Consider the following 18728-nt stretch of genomic DNA (forward strand, 5'->3'; position numbering starts at 1 on the left):
TGATCTATGTGGAAGAAGAAGTAGCATAAAGAAGAAATGGGGGGGGAGATAATGTGATTATCTTCTGTGAAAGCCTTAGAAGGGGTATAGAAAACCAAGCATAAGAAATGATCAATGTTACCTAATGAAAGGACACTCCTGGGGCAACTGGAAGGCTCAGCCTGTTATGCCTCTGCCTTTGACTCATGTCATGATCCCAGGGTCCTAGGATTGACCCCTGCATCAGGATCCTTGCAGGGAGTCTGCTTCTCCCTCTCCCTATGTCTCTGCCTCTCTCTCTCTGTGTGTCTCTCATGAATAAATAAATAAAATCTTTAAAAAAGTTTAAAAGAAGCAAGAAATCTAAAGCTGCTTTAAAACAAATATTACATAATATACAGAGATGACAGACTAGTTTTCAAATTTAGAAAGCTAACTTTCATAACTTTCAGAAGTAAGACATGTAAAAGAAATACCAATAAATGAATAATGAAAAATATTTTATTTCTCAGAAGGGTTCCTGGAAGATTAAAGTGGGAATAAGTACTGATATAAAAGAGAGATTATATTTTAGAATTATTTAATGCACAGTCACTAAGATTAATGATGAAATAGGTGTTCAGTAACGCCCAACATCAGAAGCAATGATTGCAGTTTTGGAATAAGCAGAATCCCCCCGTGCATTTTCTATTGATGTCCCTTCAGAATCCTTTCCTGTGCAGTGGATCATTAATATATCTTTTTCTTCTTTTTGTGTTGCTTTGGGTTGTTGCTGAGTAATTATTTACTTATTTAAAAAATATCTTACTGAATTCTAGCATACATATAAAAATCATATGTTGTCCAACTGAGATAATTGTCATGAAGTAAACATAAATGACTTAGCCTCTGAATGAGGACTATAAGCTTACTTGTACCCCAGAAGAACCCACCTCTTCCCATTCTGTAACATTCCCCTTCACAGTCATCCCTTCTTCAAGGGAAATGACTCTCTTGACTTCTTTTTTTATTGTGGAAAAAAAAATCAACCCTATTTTGCAGCTTATCCAATTTGTGGGCATATCACCTTTCATCATGGTCTCTTATGATTTTTTGTATTTATGTGCTGTCAGTTGTAATGTATCCTCTTTTACTTATGATTTATTCATTTCAGTCTTCTCTCTCTTTTTAGGTTTAAAGTTCTGTCAGTCCCATTCATCTTTTCAAAATAAACAACTTCTTACTTTTGTTGTTTACCCCCAATTATTTTTTCTGTTCTCTACTATGGTTATTTCTACTCTAATCTTATTTCATTTTTGCTAATTTTGGTTCAGTTTTTCTTCTTTTACTAGTTCATTGGTGTAAAGTTAGATTATTTATTTGAGATATCTGACCTTTCGAATATAGACATTTCTTCTTATTACATTCCGATTTAGTACTACTTTTGTGGCATCCCATAGGCTTCAATTTGATGTGTTTTCATTTCATCATTCTAATTACCCTTTTTGTTTGTTTTCTAAGCCACGAGCCATCAGGTCTTCAAGACCATGTTATTTAATTTATAAATATATAAATACAGTTTGTATGTATATATAATCTCTCTGAGTTATGAGCACCTGAGAGGTAAAGATTTTTTGGAACACAGATATTTCTAAGAGATTTAATTTTTACCATATTCCTGTTCCTACTCTGCATCAACCTAGAATGCCCATAGAAAGAGCTACTAGTGATTACGAATTGATTCAGAAAATAATATTTTCAGGACATGGTCACAAATTTGTTTGGTCTTCACACCATGGACTTCACACCATAGACTATAGGGTTGAGGAAAGGAGGGACTAACAGGTAAAGGTTTGACAAGATGATATGAACATATAGTGGTATGTGAGAACCAAACCTATGTGTGAAGGAGAAGAAGGCAAGGAGGTAGAACTGTAAGAAGACACAGATGTGGACAATGCAGGTATTAAAGGCCTTGAATCGTGCCTCCTTCTGGGGCAATTGAAACACAGTGATAAAGACCTGAACATAAGACAAGGTGATGAAGATTGTGTCAAACCCCAAGATACTGAAGGCAATAAAAAGACCATATATCTTGTTGACCTGGACAGATCTCTTCAGTGGCCACCTTCACAATGGCCATGTGCTCACAATAAGTATGGGACTTGACTGTAGTTCGGTAGAATTTAAGATGACATTTGAGGAGTACTAGGCATGGTGCTACAGGAATGGCAGCCCTGGGATGCCTGGGTGGCTCAGTGGTTAAGGATCTACCTTCTGTTCAGGTCATGATCTGGTGTCCTGGGATTGAATCCTGCATCAGGCTTCCCTCAGGGAGCCTGTTTCTCCCTCTGCCTATGTCTCTACCTCTCTCTGTGTGTCCCTCGTGAATAAATAAATAAAATCTTTTTAAAAAATAAGAATGGCAGTCCTGAGTGTCACCCCAACTCCAGTGTGAGTCAAAAGTTGTTGGGAGAAGATGGTGGTGTGTCTCAAGGGGTCACAGATGGCCACATAACGATCTAGGGCCATTGCCAGTAGGATGCCTGATTCAATTGCCTGGAATGAGTGAATAAGCCACATTTGTAGAAGGCAGGCTGCACAGGAAATCTCTGGCAAATGAAACCAGAAGATGCCTAACATTTTGGGAAGAATACAGGTGCTAAGTGCAATGTCTGTGGCCCCCAACATGGCCAAAAATATGTACATGGGCTTATGGAGGCTGTGCTCATATTTGATTATACCTAAAATTAGGGAATTCCCGAATACAGCAATGAAATACATGACACAGAATGGAATCCCAATCCAATGCTGCACTGACTCCAGCCCAGGAATCCCAGTGAGTGTTAGCACAGCGGGCATGAAGATGGAAGCATTGGGAGTGAGCATGATGATATGGTCAGTAGAATCATGTAGTAGTGCTGCTGTTTCACCTTCTAGTCCCCGTCAAGATTACATATGTAAAAAATAAGAGGAAATCACTTTACTGCAGTAAAGTATACTTTCTGTAGAGCATGTATCATCCTCTCCTTCCTTTATTTATCATTGAAATGAAAATTAAAAATAAGGGGCACCTGGATGGATCAGTCACTTAAGTGTCTGCCTTCAGCTCAGGTCATGATCTCTGAGTCCTGGGATCAAGACCAGTGTCGCGCTTCCTGTACAGTGAGGAATCCGCTTCTCCTTCTACCTCTGTTCCTCCTGTTCTCTCTCTCTCTTTCTCAAATAAATAAACAAAATCTTAAAAAAAAATAAAAATAGTACCATGTGATTTGTTTTAGCAATGTATAATTTAGTTAGATAAAAGATGGTAATCTCCTCTGTCCTTTATTCTTGAATTATAGGTGACTGAACATTTTTAAGCTTAACTGCGCTTGTTGATTTTATATGTTCACATATTGCAATGTGAGTGCCATTATATTTAGTTAACACTGTATCACATTACATAATTCTGTTTTCTTTTTTGTGGTGGGAATAATTAAGATTTGGTCTCTTAGTAAGTTTAATATTTTTGATACAATATTATTATTTATACTCTCCTGTGCATCAGATCTTTAGGACTTATTTATCTAGTAATAAAGTGTCTGCTGTATTCCCTCACCCTCAGCCCCTGATACCAACTATTGTATCTGTCTTTATAAGTTGGCTATTTGTTGTTATTGAAGTGTTCCCAGTACGTGATGATACTTATTTTCCGATATTACATAGTAATTCAGCAAGTCAATACACTCTGAGGGGATCACCACTAATCTAGCTACCAGGTGGCTCCATACAAGGCTATTACAAACCGTGGCTATATTGTGCTCGCTTCGGCAACACGTATACTAACCGTGGCTATAGTTCCCATGCTGTACTTTTTATCATGTAACTGCTCATCTCATCACTACAAGCCTATGTCTCCCAGTCCCCTTCACCAATTTGGCCGCCCACAACCTCTGCCCCTCTGGCCACCACCAGATCTGTATTCATGGATCTGTTTCTCCTTATTCTTTGTCAGGCATTCTTTTTGTTTCTTAGATTCCATATATGTGATATCGTACGGGGTTCAGCTGTTTTAAGATTCCACTTACATATAAAAGATAGCATACATTATCTTTCTCTCTTTGACTAATTTCACAGCATTAAGGTACTCAAAGTTCATTATTATTATTACTAAGGAGAGGATTTCCTCCTTTCTCTGGTTTTACATGGGAACTCAGTTCAAATTTAACCATCTTTCCTCTATTCCTAAATGAGTGTGGGGACACAAGTCCTGTGTTGTGAATATCATTCACAGGTCTTGGATTGCCAATATCAGTTGACCTAAGCAAACAATGTAATTTTTGGCACATATCCTTGTCATTTTCATTTACCTTTTAAATCTTGACTTCTGGTAATTGAAAAAGGTTTTGTTTAAACTCATCCAGTATTTCTAAGTATTTATAACAGGGGAATATTAAAGTGTTTATACCACAACATTAAAGGAAACCACACCATTAAAGTCTCTCCACAGTGAGTTTCCTTAGTGTAGAGTTCCTGAACTAGAATTTTCAACACACTGGAAATGATCCGGATGAATGACTTGAACATTCTCAACATACTTGAAGTTCTTTTCTAAGGTAGAAATATTCTACAGTTAGGTCCAAAAGACTCATAAAAGTTTTTGGAACAATGTTAAACAACATAGCTAAGTGATCCTGGGAAAGTTTCTAGTACTTATCGCTAACCAAGTGTCATCCCAGAGCAATCCAATGTGAACCACTTATGCAGCTTTAGGTATTCGAAGTAAAATTGAATGAGAAACAAGTTTTAATGTTTTCTTTAACCTACTACATCTAAAATACTATGTCAACACGTGGTCAATATAAACATTTTGGGGAGACAGTTTATTTTTTTAATAAATTTATTTTTTATTGGTGTTCAATTTGCCAACATATAGCATAACACCCAGTGCTCATCCCATCAAGTGCCCCCCTCAGTGCCCATCACCCAGTCACCCCCACCCCCCACCCACCTCCCCTTCCACCACCCCTAGTTCATTTCCCAGAGTTAAGAATCTCTCATGTTCTGTATCCCTTTCTGATATTTCCCACTCATTATTTCTCCCTTCCCCTTCATTCCCTTTCACTATTTTTTATATTCCCCAAATGAATGAGACCATATGGGGAGACAGTTTAAATCATCCTTTCCACACTAAGTCTTTGACCTAGTATGTATTTTGTACTTACATAACATCTCAATTGGGACTTGCCACATTCCAAGTACTCAATAGTCCCTGGTGGTTCATGGATAACTTCTTAAAGAATGCCACCCTAAATTCAGTTTCTTTTTCTCTACCATGGAAAAAATAACAATTTCCTTTAAGTGTTTTCTTTGTCTTTCACAATCCAAATGGTTTATAAATTCATCTAAATAAATTGTCAGGACAATTATGAAATAATAATATTATTCCACCTTAGATGAGAACACTGTTTTAAAGTTAAGTATGTTGCCCAAGGACAGTGTACTCAGGTGTTGGGGAAGGGTTTACCAACCAGAAAGTCAGGCTCTATAAGCACATTCTTTATCTGTATGGTCTACTGCCTATTAGAGAGAAAAGATATCATCCTTCAATAATTCTGATTCAAATTTCTAATTCTGAGAATTAAATAATGCTAAGTTTCCTAGTCCTCATTAAATGCCAAAAAGAAATGCATAGTAATATTGTTGCTTTGAGAATAGAGACTCAGATTTCAAGCAGCTTATAAGGATTATCAGCCTTATACAAAACTATTATGATTCATAAGGCTTTCTTTGCCAGCAGGTGATTCCTTGAGACTGAAGCCAGGATTCTAAAAGAGAATAAAAATTTATAACTCAAATGGAGAAAAATAAAATCAAATTTTATGTTAATGACAAGGGCCTGTTTTACATCAGCTATTACTGCTGCCCTTCAAACAAAACAAACAAAACAAAACATGTATAGACCAGTTAAGGAGGAAGGAAGCTACAAGATCTTTCTTTCTTTCTTTCTTTCTTTCTTTCTTTCTTTCTTTCTTTCTTTCTTTCTTTCTTTCTCTTTCTTTCTTTCTTTCTTTCTTTCTTTCTTTCTTTCTTTCTTTCTTTCTTTCTTCTTTCTTTCTTTCTTTCTTTCTTTCTTTCTTTCTTTCTTTCTTTCTTTCTTTTCTTTCTTCTTTCTTCTTCTTTCTTCTTTCTTTCTTTTTTTTTACAAGATATTTCTTAATCTGTAAGTCCAAAGTTCATTTCCAAATCTCCCTGGGTAAAGGAATTATATTTTAAAAATTGCAATTGTAAGATATTCAGAATTTGATAGAATGGAGAGTGTAGTGTGCAGACACTAACCCTGTGTTTGCCCTCATTCTCCCAAAGGAACACAGCCACTATATGTTGCATCACTCACTCAGCACCTCCCAGGATTCGGGGTTTACTCTGGTGACTCTCACACCTGCATAAATCATGCTAGTCCTAGAACATTGATGCCGCTGGGGCAAAAGAGAGAAGAAACAGTTCATTGCAAGATTGGTGAGACCATTTCCACTGATGAGGTCTTTATGAAGTTCCATGAAATGGACATATCAGAATGGACAACAATGGCTGAGAGATGAATTCTACAAGTGGCTGAGTGTCTTTTGGAAGAAGCAGGTTAATCTTCCACTCCATGGCAGTGATTAGCAATTCGAATTACCATGTTTTAGGGGCAAGGATTCAAATGTGTTTTCTTTCTCTACTAGGTATACGTAAACTTCACTATTATACTTTCACAAGCCAGAAATCACATTTTTCCCTGTTATTTATAGTATGAAGCATTGAATTAGGAAGTGACAGTGAGATTGTGGATATGAACACAGAAACCTTTGATGTAGACCTAATAACAAAGAGGTTTCACATGCAGGCATAAAACCAGTTTCATAGCAAATAGCAGTTCCCGAAAAAATACAAGCCTTGGTCTATTATGTAATGAGCCATGGTGCTAAATCCAGTCATTCTTTCAGAGCAGTCACTTCAAAATTTCTACTAAGACAATGGGAAACATAGGATTCTAAATGAACAGTTAACTATATTGTTTTCCTGAGAGGTTTCTGTCTTTATACATCCATGTCTGTTCAATCTGTTTCCAAAGTCAATAACTTCACCTTTCTACTTACGGGATTCCCTGGACTGGAGCAAGAATATCCCTGGCTGTCCATCCCTTTCTCCTGTATCTATGCTATGGTACTGTCTGGGAACTGCCTGGTGCTGCATGTGATCCGGACTGAACCGAGCCTGCACCAGCCCATGTTCTACTTCCTGGCCATGCTGGCCCTCACTGACCTGTGCATGGGGCTGTCCACAGTGCACACGGTGCTGGGCATCCTGTGGGGGCTCAGCCAGGAGATAGGTCTGGATGCCTGCATTGCTCAAACCTTCTTTGTTCATGGTCTGTCATGCATGGAGTCTGGAGTCCTTCTTGCCATGGCCTTTGATCGCTTTACTGCCATCTGCAATCCTCTGAGGTATACATCCATCCTCACCAATACCAGAATCATCAACATGGGCATGGCCATCGTAGGGAGGAGTTTCCTGTTCATCACTGCTCCCATTGTCCGCCTAAAGTTCTTCCATTACTGCCGTCCTCATATCCTCTCCCACTCTTTCTGCCTGCACCAGGACCTACTTCGGCTGGCCTGCTCTGACATTCGCTTCAACAGCTTCTATGCCTTAGCCCTGGTGATCTGCACACTGTTGTTGGATTCAGTGCTCATTCTCATCTCCTACGTCTTGATCCTGCACTCAGTTTTGACTATTGCATCCCGGGAGGAGCGCTTCAAGTCCTTGCAGACCTGTGTCTCCCACATCTGTGCAGTGCTAGTTTTCTATATCCCAATCATTGGTCTGACCATGGTGCACCGCTTTGGAAAGCATCTGTCTCCTGTGGTCCATGTTCTCATGGGCAACATCTATATCCTTTTCCCACCCTTGATGAACCCCATCATCTACAGTGTCAAAACCCAACAAATACGCAGCAGGTTCCAGAGATGGTTCACCAAACAAAACTGAGTACTAGAGGTCCCTGTGTCCTTACGATGGGAAAGTAGTATTTTTAAGAGGAATGACTAATGACAATTTGTAGCAGAAGTAATACATTTATATGTAATATTTAACAGATTAAAGCCATATGATCATCATTTTCTAATACAGTTTGGCAAAGCCAGAGAAATAAGCAGAGCATGTGTTGCTGATCTCATTTCCTAATTTTAAAGTTAAGTATAATGTTAACTGCAGTGAATTATATTCCATAGTGTGTTAATGAGCACTTGCTTGGGTAATTACTAAGTTTGCAGTCCTATCCATGTTTTTGAATTCTAATTCACAGTATGATTTTACTTTTTCATGTAACTGGTATATCTGTATATTTATGAGACAAGTAGCCTTTACTTATTAGCATCAGGTGTCACAAGTTGAGTCTGTTGAGGTTGTTGAGAAGGAAAATTTTACTCTATTCTTCAAGATTCTCCTAAACTGGTCTAAGCATTAAATTGGCATGAGAAAGATTAACAGGAGGAAACAAACATAATTTAATTAAATGCACACAGAGGCACAGTGGTAAAGACCTAAAGAAATGGCCAAGGCATGAAGCTGTTATTGTTTTTAAGATTTTATTTATTTATTTATTTATTTATTTATTTATTTATTTATTTATTTATCTGAGAGAGAGAGAGAGAAAGAGAGAGAGAAGAAAAGGAGAGAGATTCTGAAGCTGATCCCTGGCTGTGCACCAGAGCCCCCCGGTGGGGCTCCATCCTGTTTGAAAGGTCATGCATGACCTGAGCTGATACCAACAGTGGACACTTAACCAACGGAGCCTTCCAGGTGCCTTGGCATGAAAGTTTTATGGATTTTAGACAAAGAAATACAAAGCTGTGAGGAATTGACAAGACAAATAAATCTTATGCTTACCAGCTTCATTTAGTAAGGAATTCTAAATTTGACTAGAATCCAGGCTGGAGTAATTTATTAGTAATATTTACAAAGTTTATTCAGTTTTAGCTTTTTCTTTCTTTTTTTTTTTTACAAGGCTTATTTATATAGGCTACTTTGGCCCTGCATATCCTACCTCTGATGATAAGGATGTCTCTTTACCTTTTGGTGGAAAGAGGGGACCTTTCACAGGGGAGATGTTTTTACTGAATTCTGGAGACAAAGAAGAGTCAGTCTTTCTGCAGAAGCTGTTAGTTCAAAATAGTCTTTATGACCTTATGTCACACTTTGAGGGTGGCCTTTCCTGACCCTCACACGGTCATTCACACCTCTTCTGCTTATAATTAAACAAAAGCATCTGGAAAACCCATTCTGTCTGACCTAACAGAATGCAGGACTGGTAGGTTAGATTATATAGTTTAGTGCAAAAGATTTGGTGAACAGTGATGGAGTCAGTTATCACACTCCTACATATTCTACTGTGCACCCCCAAATCTACATAGATTTTGGTACTCACGAGATTTGTCAATTGACTATAATCTTGATGTCTCCATATGTGACATTTTATTTTATTTATTTATTTTTTATAAATTGAGTTTCCCAGAGTTCGGAGTCTCTCATGTTCTGTCTCCCTCCCTGATATTTCCCACTCATTTTTTCTCCTTTCCCCTTTATTCCCTTTCACTATTTTTTATATTCCCCAAATGAATGAGACCATATAATGTTTGTCCTTCTCTGATTGACTTATTTCACTCAGCATAATACCCTCCAGTTCCATCCACGTCGAAGCAAATGGTGGGTATTTGTCGTTTCTAATGGCTATGTGACATTTTAAAAGAGAGTTTGATCAACTTCTTTATTTTGAAGGGAGGATTCAGAGGTACAGACTGTAAAATATCAGTAGCTCAGCTGGGCATGGGGTTGTGCTTTTGAGAATTTTTTCAGTGTATATTTCACTTCCAGCTTTTATCCTCTTCATAGATAAAATTAAGAATTTCAATTCAATCATAAAATCCAGATATATATTTTTTGGTTCTCACCTTTAAAAAATACTGACTTCTCAAAATAGAAAAAAGAGGAAATTAAAAAAAAAAACACAACCCATAGTATTAGTCTCAATATTTATTTTATTTCTTTGAATATTATCACTTACTCAGAGCTATGTACTAGCAATGCCTATGGCAGTAGTTACCAGCAGTGATTAATTACAGTTAAACTCTAGAGATAGGAGGAAGCAAATTGTTGCACATGTATCTTCAGGTATATGAAGTTCCATCATCAATATTCTAACAAATGGGAGAATTCAATTTGAAAAACAATGTTTGTTTGGTTATCTTTGTCTTTTAGTGTTTTATTAGAAATTTAAGTTGATTTTTTTATATTTTATTTAATTATTTGAGAGAGGGAGAGAGAGAGACCACATGAGTGGGGGTGAGGAGGCAGAGGGAGGGAGTCATGCAGACTCCCTGCTGAGCAAAGGGTCAGGATGTAAGACTGGATCCCAGGACCCTGAGATCCTATCCTGAGCTGAGGCAGACACTTAACCTACTGAGCCACTGAGGCGCCCCAATACGATTTTTTTAAATTAGAAGCCATCAAGTTGATGTTTGTTATTCTTCTGTTCAAACTGTTACTGTATAAACCCATGCATCCCTACAGTCTGCCTGCCTAAACAGCTCTGCCCTTGTCAGATGACTTTACCTTGATGGCTCCTTTCTGTTGGGCTCTCTGTGGTGGTACTTCTTTATGGCAGAGTGCCTGGCTCTCCCATCAGTCATTTCCTCTGTAGCTCATTTCGTAAAGATTCTTCTTGCAAATCATTGGTAATTGACTTGTTCTAGTTACAGTGGGAAAAACATGTCTTATTTCTTCTCCTTGTTAGAAGAATTAGAGAAATAGGATGTGGAAGAAGCTTTACATTCAATTATACTATTGATTGATGATAAAAATATAAATGATCCCTATTATATATGCATAAAGGTTGACATTAAATGGAAACATTTATAGATATTATAAGTTAGATTTTGAAGTAAGAATAACTATTTGAGTTATCCAAGGGCAATAATATTATGCCCATTTTATACAACATTAAAATGGGTTTGGGAACTTGAATTTTGCATAAGTTGAGCTTTTGTTTTTCTCCATGGATAATTCTTTTTTTTTTTTAAGATTTTATTTATTTACTCATGAGAGAAACAGAGAGAGAGAGAGAGAGAGAGAGAGGCAGAGACACAGGCAGAGGGAGAAGCAGGCTGCATGCAGGAGCCTGATGCGGGCCTAATCCCACATCTCCAGGATCAGATCAGGCCCTGGGCTGAAAGCGGCGCTAAACCGCTGAGCCACCTGGGCTGCCCTCTCATAGGATATTTCTAAGAAAATTAGTTTTCTTACAGTTTTTTATAAAATTTCAAACTCTTCCCTCTATGTGCTGACTACAAGATACAAAAAGCTAAATGAGCCGAAGTGAATACTAGTGAAAAGGAAAAAATTCAAGTGGGGATTCATAAACTATTATGGTCAAAATTCTGCATTTACACATTTATACTTTATTTTTAAGAATTGTAACTAAATTGATAACATAATGAGAAATTAGCTATTAATGCATTATGTATGTGTATACAGATATATAACTACATATGCATATTTATATCTACATATATATATATATTTAGTTGATTCTTATTATTACAGATTCTGTGCGAATTCACCATATTGTTTAAATGTATTTGAAACCTTAAAATCAGTATCCCAGTATTGTCACCATCAGTGGACATGTGCAGAGCACAAAAAAAATTGAGGTGCCTAACATATGTTCCCAGCTGAGTTTAGACAAGGTGAAGTTCTACCTTTAGGTGTCATCTCCTATATGACTCAGTCAGTATCCCTTTTTGTGATCTATTTAATGTCTTATTCTTCTCATTTCATTGTTGTTGGTCGTATGATGAAGGGGACTGTTGAAGATAGCCCCCTAATCAGGTTATGGAAATGCTGTCCAGGCTCTTAAACACAAGGCTGTGATCTATTTTATCCGGTAAATAAGTGTGGCAGTTAAGCTGCCCATAGGTGTGAGTTATAGCTTCTTTGATAGTGAGATCAATATTAAGGAGATAAAAATACTGTACATCCGGAAAACAGAACAGAGGTTTAGCAATTTGTGTATGAGGCTGATTCTACAAGTGCTATAGTGACATCTAAGGTGTTCGATGAAACTATGTAAAAGAAAAGTGAAACAATTTGTGAATTCAAGGGATTATGAGGGATTAAATAAATTTAATGGGTAGCAAAAAAAGAAAAAGAAAAGTTTAATGGGTAGCAGATTGTGAGGGTGAAATCCAAAGGAATCTATAGACACATCACCCAGGGCTAAGGAAATGTCAAACACATCTCAGCTAGTGTTTCACTACAATGAGATCCTTTATGAAATTCATTATTTGTAAGAACTATGTATTAAAATGTGTCTTTGAACAGAAGGACCATGCAATTATCTCATTATATTATTATTACATATTATAGATAATATATTATATTATATTATTATTTCTTCTTCTTCTTCTTCTTCTTCTTCTTCTTCTTCTTCTTCTTCTCCTTCTTCTTATTGAAATTGTGATCAGAGGCTGAAAAGCAACTTAATGCTGTGGTTCAGAATTTATTATTGCAATGTGTGCAGTGACTTCACAGAACATAACTGCAGCAAATAATAAAAATAGGTTATAGGCTATATCTATACTTACACTGCAATTCTTTCTTGAACGCATAGTGCAAAATCACTTTTGGCTAGGAAAATATAAGTAAATGCACATGAATGTTTATTACATCATTATATATTTCAGAAAATGTTTATTGAGAGAAAAAGCTAATTGAATTATGGCACTGCTAGAATATTCAATGCCATAGGCATTTTTAAAGTGAAAAAGTCCATAAGTCAGAATTTGGAGAATTGCCTTCATTATTAGCTATTTAGTTGGAAAACTGCAGAACAGAATTTATTATATGATCTATTTTTATTTAAAATAACTCTACATATAGTCTCCAATATATAAAAATCTGAAGATACACTCACTAATTAACTCTACTGAGAGAGAGAGAGAGAGAGGAGAGAACAAAAGCATTTTACAGTCTTAGAGTTATATACAATTAATGGTATTGTTTCAATTTAAAACATATATATTTATCAAAAGAGAATTATCTTGAGATATGCAATAATTTTAATTGTTGCCTTGATGCATTTTAACTGATACATAGGCATCACGCACCATTTCATATACACTAAACGCCTATACAAATTTTGTGATTGGCAAAGTTTTCTAAGCATAATCACAAATGTGTTAAGGGAAATGAAAATGTTTTGTACATGAAATCAAATTATAATTCTGTCCTACCTTCCAAAAGGACAAAGAAGAAAAAAATTAGAGACAAAAGTACACCTAATAAACAAGTAATGAAGGTATACAGAGATGGAAAAAAAATGCATCAGAGACATTTTGAAGCAATAAGATTTCAGGAAGGAGTATTTCAGAGGTCATACAAAGCTGACTTTCTGAAGCCACATTTGCCAAGAGCCATCAACTATTTCTGGCCAAGAGGGAAGATTTTCCTGCACAAAGCCAATTCTGAGGGTCAGAAAACAGATGTTGGGATTGTGGCAGAACATAAAAGACAAAAGTAAACAACTAAAAGATCTCATTCCAGGTAAGAAAGGAGGAACAGAGACCTGACACTGATGACGTGTTAGTTTTCAGAGGAGACATTTACTAAACTCTCAGACATCATGGAATGGGGAGCAAAAGAGTATGCAGAAAGCATTTGAAAAATAAGAGGGAGTTCTGGGCAGTCTTTGTTTCCTTGACACCACGTCTCACAATTGAAAGCCTGAGCAGATCAAGCCATAAGTGAGTTCAAAAGTGCCACTGGTCAATAAAGTGATAGAATAAGCTTCAACTCAGAGTTTTCTTTAGATCAATGTAAAAATCCTATATGGTGCTTATCACAGAGGAAGAAGTGAATTATCACTGGAGGAAAATATAACTTCATCTGCCCTCCATAATTTTTCAAAATAATGTTAAATACTCAATAAGAAATTAGTAGACATGGCAAGAGACAAGAACATGAGTTCAAAAGCAGGGAGAAAACCTGAAGAGACAGACCTACCCACAAATGTATTTATTGTAAATAGCAGTCAGAGATTTGCCAGTAACAATGTTTAATGGATTCCAGGAAATAGAGGATTGGATGATAAAAAAAAGTATACATTTTTAAAATACAAAAATATGGGAAATTTTACCAAAAATATACAATATACTAAAAGTTAAAATTCAAAGAAAAAGAGACAGATAGGAAGAATGAGCAGATAGACATTAGAAAACACTAATGCACAGGAGGCAAACCTAATAATTCGGGAAAGCAGAATTACAGAGTAGAAGACAAGATTATGGAGCTAAACTAAAGGTTAGTAGAAAATAACAAACCTGAGACTTTCAGGCATGATGCCTTTCTAAGGAAATAGGAGGGTTTCATGGTTACAAAAAGGTCAGTCAGCAAGGAAAATCCCTTAACTTTAGATCTTTATGCGCTCAATAAGTGGAAGTGTCTAACTATCCATAGCTTAAAAATACACAAATCAAAGAAATCAGCAGCTCTAACAGGAGAAATTGACTAATGCACATTTGTAATGGAACATTTTAACACACGTCTATGAAAAGCTGAAAATGCAAGCAAACTAATATAAGGAAACAAATAAGATCACTTAAAATTAACAAACTTGACTATGCACATACAGCTAGATAAATATAGATATAGATAGACTTATAAATAGCACTTCAAACATAAGTACAAGTGAATAAAGCATAACACAAACTGAGGCATATAAAGCTTTAATCTGTATTTTTACAATTAACTTCAGTGTGATATTAAGAAACTATTTGGAAAGTCATGGCCCAGCAGTTCAGTTTAAGCTCTTAAGCTATTAAGTTTTAATAGTAGTGATGTGGATTTCACAAGAAAAGGATGATGATGATGATGACCATCATGGCCATGGTAATATCTCCTGAGTTCTTACCAGTTATGAAACCCCATGTGAAGGGCCTTACATAAGCATATCCATTATGTTTTACCCACCACTGTCCCCAGTTCCCAATGAAATGCATGTTGTTCTTCCTTGCTGATAGTTTAGGCGGCTGAATTTATGACAACAAATTGTATTCCAATGCATGTAGTTAGGAATTGGAAAAACAAAATTTTGAACCAAGCTCATTTTGACTCTAGAACTCATGCAAGTAACAGCTTCCACAATGATTTTTTTGCCTACCATACTGCAATCTGCTTTTGCTATAAGAGTCTTGACCTATATTTGGCGACTTGCCCTCATATATGATGGGCTTGCGCAATGCAGCTTCTTTATGAAATATTATCATTAGTGTATGAGCATCTTCATGCATAACAAAATCTTAATGCAATTACTTTGCTTATATTAAAAAGCAAAAGATGCTTTGGAAAACTAGTATATCATGAATCCTAGCCTCCAGAATTTCTGTCCGGGTTTCTTAGACCAAAGGGTTATCGTTGGTTGAATCAGGAAAATGATTGTTCCTGATGTTTAGAATAACTCATTTACAGTACCTCTACAACTTGTCTTCACAATCTTAAAAAAAAAAAATCACCAAATACCAGAGCTTTTATCAATTTCCTCTTTATACAAATGAATAAATTAAATTAAAACTTAATAATAATGAACAGTAGCATGATATTATATGCCTTCATCATAGATGTGTTGGAGCAAACATAGTTTAGGTCATGTGAAGCACCAGTTTGATTAAAAACAAAGTATTTAATAGGGATAAGCTTTGAGAAGAAAGAGATATTTATAGATATTTCTTTCAAAGTTCAGATTATATTTAACAAAGAGATATTCAAAGGATGTATTTTTATGGGATAAAGTAAACACCAAAGATTTTAGAAGAACTGGAGAAAGAATGTACTGGGACTTGTATAGTATATAAAGGGGGCTGATCTTGCTGTTCTAAGGACAAAAAAGTCATTGTATTATGTGCCACTACAGTTTGCAAAAGGATCTCTAATTTATCTACTCCATTCAGAGCAGTCTCAGATAATCAGGAGAGTGATGAATTCTGACTGTCTTATAGCCAACATAGAGTTTTTTAGTATCTTATCTGATCTTCTATTTCCCTTATTTCTTCTAACTGCCTTCTAACTTAAAGTTGATATTGGCTGGGATTTTTTTTTAACACAATAATGTATTTGTTTATATGATTTTTGTTTGTTTGTTTGTTTGTTTATTTACAAAGCATAATGATATTCCTATCTATTGGCTGGACTTTCACATCACACAGGACCAATAAACGAGCCATGAAATCTGTAGGAGGAACTGTTTCCATAAATGTCAAACCTGGTCTTTGCAATGGAACATTTTTACTACTTTCTCTCGGATGTGTTTGGTCTTCACCCCATAGACAAGAGGATTGAAGAAAGGTGGAACCAGTAGGTAAAGGTTGGACAGGGTGATATGTATGTATGATGGAATATAAGATCCAGATCTGTGAGTGAAAAAGGAAAAAAAAGCAAGGAGATAGAATTGGAAGAAGACACATAGGTGGGGAATACATGTATTAAATGCTTTAAGACGTGCCTCTTTCTGAGGCAGGCGGAAGACAGTGATAAATATTTGTACATAGGAGAGGGCAATCAACATGAAGTCCAGGCCACCAACAATAAAAGCCCCAAGGAGACCATAGAATTTATTAATGTAAACGTCTTCAGCAGCAAGCTTCACGACGGCCATGTGTTCACAGTAAGTGTGGGATATTAACTTGGTTCGATAAAGTGTCAGACGACACTTTATGAGCAACAGACATGGGATGACCAGAATGGCAGGCCGCAGTGTCACTGCAACTCCAATGTGAGTGACTAGTTGTCGAGTGAATATGGTAGCATGCCTCAGAGGGTAACAGATTGCTACATAGCGGTCCAGAGCCATAGCCAGCAGGACTCCTGATTCAATACCCTGAAATGTGTGGATGAGCCACATCTGAAAGAGGCAAACATCAAAAAAGATCTCTGGCAAGTGGAACCAAAAAGTTCCAAGCATCTTGGGGACAAAGATGGTGCTAAGTGCAATGTCTGTGGCTCCCAACATGGCCAGAAAGATATACATAGGCTCATGGAGACTGGGTTCAGATATGATGATGATCAATAGCAGAGAATTTCCCACCAAAGCAATGACGTACATAGCACAGAATGGAATCCCAATCCAACACTGTATACTTTCTAGACCAGGGATCCCAATGAAGATCAGCACAGAGGGCATGAACATGGTGCCATTTGTAATAGGCATGGCAGTCCAGGGGTCTCTTTGTTAAAGAGGCTAGCTTTAGCAAAAATAATTCTGTGTATTCTAATATGTCCTATTTTTTATCCAGTCATAAATTACTGAATGAGAAGAATAGGAGAACCAATTCAACAGCTTAGTTATCATTTTTTAAAGAGTTAGAAAAAGTCAAGGGAAAGGTTAACAGTGTGTAGTTTACCAAAATCAGCCACCCACACTAAGTGATACCCACAACATGAAAACTGAGTATTTGGGCAACATCCTTATGATGGGGCCACTGTAATCACGCTGCTTAGTGGGGTTCTTCTTCCTGCCCCATTCCATCTTCTCCCCCTTTTAACCTGGTCATAGAAATCAGAGAATAAAAAATTGGAATGATACTGTAAACAGAGAAACACCAAAATCCACTGTACCTTGAGCCTCATTTTTCTCTCATCTTTTGTCTCCTTTCTATCATGTATACAACCTAGATTAGAAATCTGGGTATTTCTATGGAATATACCAACTTTTCTTTGATAAAGTATCAATTGAAGATCCCATCATACATAAATATAATAACCATTCATGATCTTGAATTTCCTCCTCACTAAAGTTTTGCAAATATGACACTGCTGTGGAACCAGACTCTATCAAGAAAGACAATGGCAGCGGCATAATTTCTATGGCAATTCTGTTTCAGGACACAAATGCTCAATGCAAATAGTTTGGTGAAATAGGCGCCCATAGCTTCTCACACTCTTTTTTGCACATATTATAGAGGAAGGACAGTTTGACAATATTAAATAAAATTAAAAGGGTTAAAGGGTACCTGGTATAAAAGAGAAATCCTGGGTGTCTCACCAAGACAGCCAGAAGGAAGAAGCTGAAGTGACTGATGTAGGATAAGGTTAAGTGAATGAGATTGGGAGCCTAGTGTCAGCAGAGATGATGATCCTTGCATTGATATTGGGGGTACATACCAGTGAGGGCAAGTAAAAAGTTCTAGTTTTTATCTCCTACAGAAGCCGACATAAGAAGAAGATGAAGAAGTGGGTTTTTTTTTTTTTCAAAATTAATCAAGAGATTCCATGGATAATAGTTAACAAACATATAGGTACATTCATGTGGAAGTGCCTGGGGAGGCACCAGAGATGGGAAGAGAAGTTTCCAAAAACAATTCTCATTGCAATCTGCAGACTGTTACTGGGGACACTTCACACTCTCCAGTAACTGCATTCCAGCAATGAAGTATAGTTCAGATGTGAGGCTCACTAGACTACACATTGATCATTTTTTTTAAGTGAGGACACAGAGGTTGCCTAAGTGATCAGTTGTTGAGATCTAAATGAAGCTGATCTGTGTATCTTTAAATTATTCTTTCCTGAAGCATTTGGAAACATCAGCCCATAAATTAAGTCTTGACGTCCCAATATTAATCTGAGCTTTTCCCTGGCCCCCAACAACCTAATGACTCCTCTAAAAATTCAAATTTGGAATGATGTGGATATTATTC

General features: G+C 36.6%; 2 protein-coding genes and 1 pseudogene across 2 annotated transcripts; 1 reads left to right on the forward strand and 2 right to left on the reverse strand.

Annotated features, from left to right (window-relative positions):
- On the reverse strand, positions 2368-2847 carry OR52A5GP (olfactory receptor family 52 subfamily A member 5G, pseudogene; annotated as a pseudogene).
- On the forward strand, positions 7033-7974 carry OR51V21 (olfactory receptor family 51 subfamily V member 21). Its single transcript, NM_001388696.1, has one exon. It carries the CDS (start codon positions 7033-7035, stop codon positions 7972-7974), a length of 942 nt encoding a protein of 313 aa, NP_001375625.1.
- An 8317-nt stretch (positions 7975-16291) lies between these two features.
- On the reverse strand, positions 16292-17242 carry OR52A6 (olfactory receptor family 52 subfamily A member 6). The gene has a single exon (NM_001388885.1). It carries the CDS (start codon positions 17240-17242, stop codon positions 16292-16294), a length of 951 nt encoding a protein of 316 aa, NP_001375814.1.
- Positions 17243-18728: the final 1486 nt, after the last annotated feature.

Source organism: Canis lupus, chromosome 21, assembly GCF_011100685.1.
Source record: "Canis lupus familiaris isolate Mischka breed German Shepherd chromosome 21, alternate assembly UU_Cfam_GSD_1.0, whole genome shotgun sequence".
In the NCBI taxonomy this organism is placed as follows: domain Eukaryota; kingdom Metazoa; phylum Chordata; class Mammalia; order Carnivora; family Canidae; genus Canis; species Canis lupus.